Below are 12246 nucleotides of genomic sequence, written 5' to 3'. Positions count from 1 at the left end.
TTAAGAACCAATAGGAAAGGAATTTCAACTCAAAATTAACTGTTAATAAAATTAACACAATCCTAACACAACTCCCGACTAGACTTTAAATAGTGGAAAATTAAAGGTCCCTAAACGACCTTGTTTAAGACTTTAAAGTCTAAAAATTTTCTAACGTTAAACTAAAATGATATAGCCGAAGCTATCAGGATTCTAGCGGAGTTGGTCCCTTAACGCTAATTGATTGCGAAGCTAATAAGGGCCTAAAGTACGGCCGAGAGTAATAATAGCTTAAGAGAAAAGCCTAAAAAGATGGACGCGTGTAGGCCAGAATCTCTTATTCTCTCCGACTAAGACAGCAGAAGTCCGCGGTTAAATACCTTTGCATTCAAAAGTGATTATAAAACTACTTTCTGGCTGGAATTGGAAAGTTGAAATTAAGAAGCGATAGGAAAGGAAGTTTAACTCAAAATTTAACTGCTAATAAAATTAATATAATTCTTACAATGCCAAATTTTAAAACGCACCAGTATGTAAATTCACGTGTATCCTAGAAAATTTTGAACAACGAACTCTAATCTTTTGCATATGAGCCTAGAAAAACAGCTACTTTAAGATGATTTAAAAAATTTTAAACTTTATAATTCAAAATGTTTTTTGAAAAATTTATAAAAATTATTTAAAAATACAAATTTTAAACATAAATAATAAAAAGTGTCGAATTTTATTTGGAATTAACTTAAATTTCGGAAGAATCAAACAAGTTTAATAAAATAAGAGATATTAACAAATACATACCAAATTCAATTATCATGGAGGAGCTAAAATTTTGAGAGCTAATTTTTTAAAAACGACTCAAGCGATTTTCACAAAAGTTGGTAGTTTGGCAGAATTTGAGACGTAGAATGGAATTGGAAAAAGAAATGTCATTTCAGAAAATATTCGATTGTTTGTCAAATACTTGTATTAGAGTAGTGCTATATATGAATCAAATATAAATCTTAAATCGAGCTTTCAAGACAACAAAGCATGGAAGTTGAATTTCGTCAATCGGCCCATTAGAACAATAGATATAGAACTGTTCCATATCTTTTCCTACTTCCTTTTCTAATTTCTGGTTTTATTAACTTTAAGTTAATTTCATATTTCCAGAAAAAATATTTCTAAATGAAATTTCTTTCCTTTACCTAACTCATAAAAAATATCACTCTTTTCTTCAAGCTGGATCAGCCGTCCTTAGAATTAGGTCGTGAACGCCTGTTCCCTTCAAATACAGAGGGAAAATTCGGTTACTTTGATTTGATGCTGAAAGTAGCTCGCCTATTAAGTGCAAATGATGATTCCTCATTGGAGCCCAGTTCCATATTTAACCCTGCTTATTTGGACATCGCTCTTAAAGTAGAGGCTTTCGAAAACAGTCTCAAAATCGTAAGTGCAGAAGACTCTTCCGTTTACTCTTAATCTATTTATTTATGGTTATACTTGATTTTTAGATTTATGCATTTATGATATTTCATCACGATATTTTATCAAAATTCAGTTTATTAAATCTGAATACATTTCAATGAAAGATACATAATTTTTATTAAATTTAATAAAGGCATTTTTGCGTAAATTTAAGATTTAACTAAAATTATATATAGAGAGAGTCATCTCCTTTTATGTAAAGTAGATTTAAAAGTCTAAATATTTTCCAAAATGTTTTTGAACGAAGAATATAAATTTTATTTAAATTTACCCAAAAGTAACGAAGCCACGTTTGACAACAAGCCCTTGCTGTATTATTGCAGTTTTGGCAACCCTCAGCACTGTTCCTTATAGGAAACAGTGCCCCAACTGTCCCAACAAAACATCAATTTAACCGCCCAGTCGGTATAATGGTGAGCGACCCTGGCTGCCGTAGCAATGGGCCCGGGCTCGAATCCAAGAGAAGGCATGGTTGTAACTGTCTATCCCGTTACAGAAGGCAACGGTAGCCACCTATCACGTACTTGGTTACAGCCGAAAACATCGTGGCAAAAACATCGCGGACGAAAACGTCGTGGAGGAAACAACGCAAGGCGAAAACGTGATGGTACAAAACATCGTGAGAGAAAATAAAGCAAAAAGAAAAACATAGCAGTTCTAAAACATCGTGATACAAAATATCATCGTTGAAAATGAAGGGGTTCAAAAACTTCGCAGTTTAAAAACATCATCGTGGAAAATATTGTGGTAAAAAATAAAGTTCCTACAAATCATCTCATGACGATAACATAGCAAACGTGCGTTTTTCAGGCTTTAATAATTGTAATTGGATATTCTCATAATGATTTGTGAGCGCAAGATGGAAAGAATGATAATTTTTACTTTCACAATTTTTTAACTAATTTTTTAGAAACAGAGAAAGAAATTTAAACAAAACAATAAATAATTTTCACTCTAAGAATATCAGAATAATTAAAGTGAAGAAAATAATCTCATAATTAACTTTTTTATAGATGCGGTCATGCAGTTACTTATCTATATTTTTCTATTCTTTTACACATTATACTTTTCATGAAAAACTACCAGTAAAATTTTATAAAAAAATAATGACGTTTGTTAGTTAACTATGCCAGTTTATAATTCTATTAAGTGCTAGAAATTGCATTAATTTTCTATGCTTGTGTTTCCATTTTACATTTTTAACAAATATTTATTCGTTAATAAAAAATATGAAAGTAAGATTTGTCCTTCTTTCCATCTTGAGCTCACAAAAATCATTATGCGAATATATCCATTTACAGTTATTAAAGCTTGAAAAACGTACGTCTGCGATGTTATCATCATGCGATGACTTGAAGGTACTTTACTTTTTACCTCGATATTTTCCACGACGATGTTTTTAAACTGCGAAGTTTTTGACCCGCTTTATTTTCGACGACGATACATTGTACCAATATGTTTTTAGAACTGCGATGTTTTCTCTTTGCTTTGTTTTCTCCCACGATGTTTTCTACCACGTTTTCGCCTTGCGTTGTTTTCTCCTCGACGTTTTCTTCCGCGTTGTTTTTGCCGCCATGTTTTCGGCGGACACTCACGTATTTCCATCATGAAATGGCCACCTCTTCAGGCCCTTGTAGTGGAGCAAAGCTAATGGCTATTAAATAAAGCTCCAGACCATTAAAAAAAACACCACTTTGGTTCACTTTGGTTTAAAAAACACTTCATATCCATATCCGGAATGGAGTCCTTGAGTATGCAACTCGGAATTTTATTGATGGGAGAATAAAAGACCCGAAAGTTAAATTTCTGAAAAATATATGCAACTATATAGCTAATTGATGGAAAGAAAGGAACGACAACAGAATTTTTATAATCTCCTAATACAAGAGTGTGCCTTTTAGTGCGTTGAGATGAGAAATTTTTAACTGCTTGATTAATAATGTTGGGTGAAAAGCCCCTGTCAATTAATGGTCTTAATTAAAAATGAACTATTAAAAACTTAGGATAAACTTTACACGACAGTATTAGCAAAACCTAGAATGATATGAAATGCAATTTTGATATGTAATGATTTGGAAATGACACATATAGATGAAGCACACATAGTAAATCCGGAATGAAGAAGAAACTATGAAGTCATGCAGATTCAAAAATCATACTTCTTTTATTGTAAATATTTTGCGGCCACAGTTCACTACACGTACTAATCATGCCTGTTTCAGAGCAGTCACCTTTTAGATATTGTTGCGATAGAAAGAAAAGCATCAAGCAGCGTCTTGATGATGATAAAGGTAGAAGCAAAGCCCGCAGTTATCCAATATGGCAGCTTATTAAAAGAAAGTTTCAATTTAAACTCCGAATTAGATACGTCCTTACCAATATTAAGTCATATGTATGGTTTGATCTAGAAATGACGCAGTTCAGAAATTGTTATTACTATCTTTAGACTAGAGAGCGAAACTACCCAAAATAGAAAGAATTAAGAGCTATTGCTAATTTAAATTATAATTTTTATTTACACATTTTTCATCTTACAAATATATATGAAATAATTTGGAATACTGATGACATAAAAAAGTAGTTGCAGACGTAGTGACTAATACAATATTTCCCTTTAATCTCTTAACACAACACTTAAATTATTCCATTAATCTCACTTGTTCTTAAAACCTGCATCACAACCATTACAGTTTCGAAATACGATATATATTCGAAGATAGACAGACCAAGCACAGTAGTTAGTGAGAGAACATAACTTCAAGATCAGATCTCTGCTCGGCCCACTAGCGGCCGAGCGGTAAAGTCGCTGAACACTGGTAGTGCGGTCCGAGGTTCGAATCCCGCGAACGGGCTGGCTGCATGGGTGTTTTCGTGGTTTTCCCCCATGTGTAACGTGTATACGAGCCAGTTTCCCATAGAAAGTCCTCCACGAAGGCATCCCTCCCCTTAGGCAGATAGCCCTAGTGTGCTTTGCCATAATTAAATACACCACCACACACTACAAATCTCTGCTCAGAATATATTAGTTTCGGTTTTAATATATATTTTACTGTTAATCATAAGCAACTGGTATTCACCAAATACCATTCACCACAAAGGTATTCACCAAAGGCAAGGATGTCCCGTGGATCAATTATAGGAGAAAATATATATATTCGAATAAATATATATATTCGATCATAGACAAAACAAGCACAGTAGTTAGTGAGAGAAGAACATAACTTCAAGATGAAATCTCCACTCAGAATGTATTAGTTTCGGTTTTAATATATATTTTACTGTTAATCATAAGCGTCTATTACGGTATCCCACACAATGGTATTGGCCAAAAGCAAGGATGTTCCGTGGATCAGTTATAGGGGAATATATATATATATTCGAAGACATATATTCAAAGAAATATATTCGAAGATATATATTCGAATATATTTCTTCGAAATATATATATTCGAAGAAATATATATATTCGAAGATAGACAGAGCAAGCACAGTAGTTAGTGAGTAAACAACATAACTTCAAGATGAAATCTTGATATTATGTTGTTTACTCACTAACTACTGTGCTTGCTCTGTCTATCTTCGAATATATACATTATCGATCAGTTATAGGGGAATATATATATATATTCGAAGACATATATTCAAAGAAATATATTCGAAGATATATCTTCGAATATATTTCTTTGAAATATATATATTCGAAGAAATATATATTTGAAATATATTTGAAGATAGACAGAGCAAGCACAGTAATATATGTTCGAAATATATATTTGAAATATATTCGAAGATAGACGGAGCAAGCACAGTAGTTAGTGAGTAAACAACATAACTTCAGGATGAAATCTTGATATTATGTTGTTTACTCACTAACTACTGTGCTTGCTCTGTCTGTCTTCGAATATATATATTATCGATCAGTTATAGGGGAATATATATATATATATATATATATATATATATTCGAAGACATATATTTAAAGAAATATATTCGAAGATATGTATTCGAATATATTTTTTTGAAATATATATATTCGAAGAAATATATATTCGAAATATATATATTCGAAATATATATATTCGAAGAAATATATATATATTCGAAGATAGACAGAGCAAGCACAGTAGTTAGTGAGTAAACAACATAACTTCAAGATGAAATCTCGGCTCAGAATGTATTAGTTTCGGTTTTAATATATATTTTATTGTTAATCATAAGCGTCTATTACAGTATCGCACACAATGGTATTTTCCAAAGGCAAGCATGTTCCGTGGATCAATAATAGGGCAAAATATATATATTCGAAGATATATATTCGAAGAAATATATATGTAATGTTTCAGTTATTCCAACACATCGTGGGCGAATGGCGAGGCTGTTCCATTACACGTTCTGGCAGATGATTGAAGCACGGAGAGAAATGACGACTCAGGACTTTTCACTTTTAACAGCAAGCATATCTTTATTTTAATTTATAGCAGATGACTTTTTCCAGATCGAGTTAATTAAATAACTTATTCAGTAATTGAACTATTAGATACGACTGACTTAAAACTTTAATACGTCATAACGTTCTAACAAAGAAAGAGGAGCATAGAGGAAGCGTTAGCAGGACGAAGGCGAGAAGGCATCTGTTTAGGAGATCTTATGACGCAGCATTTATATGGAAGGTTATGTAACAGAGTAGCTTCTAAAAAATGTAGAAAAACTTATGACGCAGCATTTATATGAGGAGTTATGTAATAGGCGCGAATGTTCTAGAAGGTAATGGTCTATGGGGAGATGCTGAATTGCAGAAAATTAATTAAAGGTTGCTGGTTCACAAATAGCAAAGCCATCGTATTTTTTATATTTTACATCTTAACCAAGCAATTAATTGAGCACTAAAATTAATTGCTTCTGCCCAGAATTTTACCGGAAGCTTATCAGGTTCAATGTTCCGTCTTACTTTCTTTGGGAACATGCACAGACCTGACTCGGAACAGGGAGCTTACTAAAGCTATGTTCAATAACTGTGGGAAGTAGACAAGATACACAGGAAGGGTATACAAAACCCTTTATTTTTCACTCTTTACAATAATTTCCGTACTTCGGAATACAGAGACAAACTACTTGTGGTCTGAACGTAAGAATATAAAAATATAACTAAACTCTAACTTAAATTTGGAATAATCAACAAGGGCCTACGTGTAAGATTGGCCGGATATTAACAGGAAGCCGTATGTAGTACAGAGAACTGTTAACACTACAATACGTTTAAAATTATCACGAGGATTAAATCTCTGGCCTGGAAGGCAACCAGCAACTGAGTAAAACTTCTAAGGCAAGCGACCTGCTTCTAATAACTCCTTCCTCTCTCTTGCTTGGCAAAAAGCCACAACTTAAGTACTTGGCGTTAGCAAGACAAATTTGCATAAATAAGTTAACGCTTTTAATTCTGGCCGGAAGTAGAAAATAAGAAGTGATAGTAAAGATTTAAAATAAAATAAACGTTAGTAAAACTTAAGATCCTTACATACTTCCCGCCAGAGTTAATTAGTTTGAAACTGAGGTCTAAAACGAACTTGTTGAAAACTTTTAGCTCTAGAATCTAACGCGAGGCCAAACTTTTACAAACATTTCTCACTAGAAACTAGAAATTTAAAAAAAAATTTGTTTTTACAATAGCAGCTCCATGGACACCCAATTTTTCATCTGTACTGCATCTAAACAGGAGCTTTTATTCAAATCTGGTTCCTTCCAGAGATCTGGAAGGAAAACTAGTTTAATGAAATGTTACACAATGAAATGGCAAGTAACATGCATATTTATATTTCTCTTAACATTCTTATTTCATTCATGACTATTTTAATTATCTCTCCCCGTGCTCTCTGACATGTGTTGTAAAAGAACACCAAACACGAATGTGTTTATGTATACGTGTTCAACACTGCCTCCTACAATCAAAACACTAACGTGTTAAAATTCAACATGACAAGACCTCGTAACACACCCTATTTTCAACTCTAAACTCTGAGGTACTATTCTGAAAGTGGCTAACTCTGAAGTGTAGCGTCAGAGAGCCTAACTACATTCATTCAACCTTTAACACATATTCACCATAATTTGGTCTTTTTACAGTCACACGAATAAAAAAAAATTTTTGGCATTACTTTCACTTTTACCATATCATAGTATTTCTTAACATTTAAAATAACAGTTCCCATTGTATATAAGAACATATTAACATGCCGTTAATTTTACGCATTTTAAAACATACATTAGTAGTACATTGTTAACTTCTATTCTTTCCCAAGCAAGTGCCAATTCTTCTACATTGAAATACTACATTTCGAAAAGTCTTTCAGACTAAAGCTTCTTTCTTGCCAGAATGTTTTAAATAAAATTTATACAATAACTTTTACAATATTTAAGTATTTACACATTCCTATTATACATCAACTTTAGTTTTACGCGCGAGTAATTGAAAAACATAATACCAAAATCGGTAACGACTCATTTCTCGCCTTTTTGGCGATAAAGGTAGACCTCACATGAGGTAAAACTTCTTGAAATCTGCCACTTGCAGTAAGAATGAAAGATTAACTTAAGTTTGCAAAGTAACATAAAATTTTACTTATCTTTGTGATATTCGGACATTCTTTTCTGAGCCCAGTCCTGGAAGGTAGCGCAGATTCTGGTTTGATTTATCCTCCTTCTTGCGCGGGCTCGCCCTTCAGTGCCTTCCTCTAGAAGCTTTCTTTTTCCTCCAGTTCAGTCAGCCTTGAATACCTTCTTTTTCGCCTCTGCCTGTGGTCTTGGCCGTTTGATGGCAGCTGGTCTTGGCGGAACCGGGACACTTCTTTCGCGTTCCTGCTTGGACCTCGTTGCTGGCCGTTCAAATTTTCCTTGTATCTTTTCCTCGGCCGCTAGTGGCCCTTCCGCAGTTCGGCGACATTTGCTGCGGAGAGTCCTGTCCGATGAGTCGATCTTCCGTTTGGGAGCCGGGTTATAGTTGCCGTTATTTCTCCTGGCTTTCTTTGCATTCGTCTTACTTCTCCCTTCTTCATTCTGGGGGTGTTCGTGAGCTCTCTTTTCTGGACGGTGGAACGGCTTCTTTTTCTTGTTACCTTCAATTTTCCAACGGGCAAACTTTCTTTTCAATTGCTCCTGCCTCCTAATGCCTTGTCCTTGTGCTTGACGTTGTTCCACCTCTGGAGCATGTGCCTGCCGTGTCTGCCGTGCCGGATCCTGCAAAAGATCTTTGAAAATTTGCATTTTATTACGATCATAGTAGGGTTTTATTTGATCAATGTTTGCGGAGCACGTTTCACCATTTCTGGCTTTTAACACCACTACAGCGTGAGTTATTTTTTCTATGACATAGACAAGTCCTTCAAATCCTTCAAATCGTGGAAAAAATTTGGCAGTTTTATCTTCTGGTGCTGAAGAAAGTGAATGCTTAATTTTTAACACTTCATCCCCTACTTTATAAGTTACTCCCCGTCGTTTCAAATCATAATAAAGCTTCTGTTTTCTCTGTGCTATTTCAGTATATTTTCTGTATCACCCATTTTAAATTCTGGGGCTCTTTGTTGCACATAAAATAATTTATCTAACGGCGTTATAATCTTTCTGCCTAAAAATAACTCAGCAGGAGTTTTGCCCGTTGTATCATGTTTTGCGGTCCTAAGGGCGAAAGCAAATTCATTGACATAGTTATCCCAGCATTTATGAAAAATTTTAACATAACTACGGATAATTTTCACTATATTTCTATTGACCCGTTCTGCTATATTTGATTGCGGCCGATACGGGACCATTTTTAAATGACGTATGTCCAGTTTTTGGCACATGTCTTCAAATACATTACCTACAAATTGAGAACCATTATCCGATATAACTTTTAGGGGCGCCCCGTATTTTAAAATATATTTATTCAAAATAGAATCAGTAACTAATTTCGCGGAGGCTCGTTTTAAGGGAACAATTTCGGCCCACTTACTAAAATGATCAACCATAACAAGGAGATAGCGACTTTTATTTAACTGACATTTTGGGAAAGGGCCCAATAAATCGATGCCAATTATTTCATTTGGAAATTCGGATTTAATACTATTTAGAAACCCGGCCGGGCGGAAATTAATATAATTAACTGCTTGACATGTTGGGCAGGACTGGACATACGCCCTTGTTAACTTTTGCAGTTCAGGAAAATAGACTGCCTCGCGTACGCGTTGGATAGGTTTTCGAATACCAGCATGAGAAGCTAAAGGGCTGTCATGGAGCTCCTGCAGGATAATAAATCTAAGACTAGCTGGGATAACAGGTCGAAATTCGTTGTTGGAATTCGTAGTTTTTGTATAAAATAACAGACCATCTATTAGTTCGTTATGGGCCGCCCTATTTCTTATCGCCAGAATATCTTGGTGGCTAAAATTTTCAGGATCCTTTAAATACTCATAAATGCTTCCAAACTCAGGATCCTTACCCAGTTCGGTTATTACAGTTTCTCGGGAATTTATTGTACATGCTGTGAGCATTGCCACCTTTACAGTATTACCTTCTTCTATTTTAATTCTGGATAGGGCATCTGCTACGATATTTTCCTTTCCGGGGGTATGCTTGATTACCAGATTATATTCTTGTAGCTTGAGTACCCATCTTATTAAACTTGGGGATAAGTTTTTCCCTGAGTACAATCTAGTTACCGCCGCATGATCAGAATACACTGTTATTGGCGCCTTTCCAAAATAGACTCGGAACTTTTGCACTGCTAACAGAACTGCAAGTGCCTCTCTCTCGGTCGCGGAATAGTTTTTTTGTGTTTGATTTAAAGTTCGGCTAAAAAATGCCACGGGCTGCTGATTTTGTGAAAGTACCGCTCCTACCGCATAATCCGAAGCATCCGCTGAAATTTCTAAATTCTCATCGTTTTCAGGAAATTTCAACACAGGGGCTTGCGTTAATGCTTGCTTTAATTTTTCGAACGCACTATTGGCTTCGGCCGTCCACGATTATCTTGCCTTTTTCCTTTTTAATTTTAACAATGGTTCAGCAATAGCTTCAAAATCTTTTATAAAGGACCTATAATATGAACAAAGTCCTAGAAAAGAAGAGAGCTTCTTCGCCGTGTTTGGAGTCGGATACTTTTGTACAGCAATTATTTTTGATTCGTCTGTCTCGATTCCTTTCTGAGATATTTTGTAACCTAAATATTTTAATTCAGAGGCTGCAAATTTGCACTTTTCGACATTAACATTTAGACCGGCCTCATTTAATAAAGAAAACACCTGTCTTAAATACTGTACATGTTGGTCGAGATTATCACTAGTAATAATGATATCATCTAAATAGATAAATGTATACTTTCCAAGAACAGGCCTTAACACAATGTCCATACATCGCTGAAATATTGCCGGTGCCCCTGAAAGGCCAAACGGCATACGCAGAAATGCATAAGTGCCAGACTTGGTTATAAAAGCAGTCTGAGGCACGTCCTCAGGCCTAATTCCTATTTGAAAATAACCAGTCGTTAAGTCTAAAGTCGTCATATATTTGGTCGATGTTATGTTCCTTAGAATTTCTTCAATAATAGGTAACGGATATACCAGATATTTAGTTATGGAGTTTAATTTACGGTAGTCAATCGCGAATCTCCACCTTTTTGGATGTGTCAATGGATAGTCATTATTTTTCTTACATAAAACCACCGGGCTAGCATAACTACTTGAGATGGGCATTATGATCTTTTTACGTAGCATATCGGTGATATGCCATTCTATAATTTTTTCCTTATTCTTATCATACCTGTATGCTTTGTGGCGAACTGGCATTGAATCTCCGGTGTCAATACTATGGTTAGTAACCTGAGTAAATCCTGGAATATCACTAAATAACGAAGCAAATTCACTTACCACTTGTCGGATTCTTCGTTGCTCTTCATTAAGCAGGTGGTCAAGGTTTAACATCGGCGGTTCAGCCTTTTCTTCTCGAACTGTTTTCATCGTCAGCTTAAGGGACGCTTCATTAAAATCAAGCGTTGCTTGTGCCTCTGAAAGAAAATCTATTCCTAAGATAATATGTGCTTGCAGATTCTTTACTATGAAAAACATAACCTTTACTTGTTCGTCCTTGATACGGATGTATAGTGGTAATTTACCTATGCACTTACATCTTTCTCCTTGCGTCGCTAACACTGTCGTATTATCCGAATTATATATGCGGTATTTCCGAAAATACTTCCTAAAAAAATCTTCTGCCACACAGGAACACTGCGCGCCTGTATCTAGGAGTGCGGTGGCTGGGATATTATTCACCAACACTTCAATCTTCGGAAGAGTCAAATTTTTCACCATTACTGTATTTAACTTGAAGGAAGAGGGGTTTTCTTGGCCTTCGGATTTCCACACCCTCCCGTCAGCAGAAATCCGTTTTAGTTTAAATCATTTTTCATTTCCATGCTTTCCTTCTTTTTCCACTGGCCTTGAGACTTTTTTCCTGGATTGCTATTGAACTGTCGACGTTCGCCGGCTGTTTTTGAATGCTTGGGTTTCCTTCCCACTGATTCGCTTTGCTTCCGTAGCCGTGTGCTTGACTTTGCTGTGGTCTTGGCGCACCAAATTGGTTTCGTTGTTGATATTGGCGTCTTCTTTCAATGTCCTCCGTTCTCCTACTTTCAAACTGGATTGCTAGCTCAAATAATTTTTCCAGTGTAGTCGGATTCCTTAATGTCCTTAATAAAGTCTTGCACTTGGGGAAGTAACCTCGGCAAAATCACTTGAATTATCTTAGGATCCGGACGGTTTCCATACAAGAGT

At 35.2% G+C, this 12246-nt stretch overlaps 1 protein-coding gene across 5 annotated transcripts in view; it reads left to right on the top strand.

The window, feature by feature from the left end:
* Positions 1-12246, top strand: part of LOC118183565 (neprilysin-2-like) — a 181608-nt gene that overhangs the window by 34209 nt on the left and 135153 nt on the right. For all 5 annotated transcript variants that reach the window (XM_085826442.1, XM_085826441.1, XM_085826444.1 and 2 more), the window contains one exon: positions 1201-1407. In XM_085826442.1, coding sequence (XP_085682568.1) covers positions 1201-1407 — 207 coding nt within the window. The remainder of the gene's footprint in view (positions 1-1200; positions 1408-12246) is intronic.

Source organism: Stegodyphus dumicola, chromosome 11 (assembly GCF_044657685.1).
Source record: "Stegodyphus dumicola isolate Sdum_Otavi_A_Nest chromosome 11, ASM4465768v1".
NCBI lineage: Eukaryota > Metazoa > Arthropoda > Arachnida > Araneae > Eresidae > Stegodyphus > Stegodyphus dumicola.
This window is presented reverse-complemented; position numbering and strand designations above follow the sequence as displayed.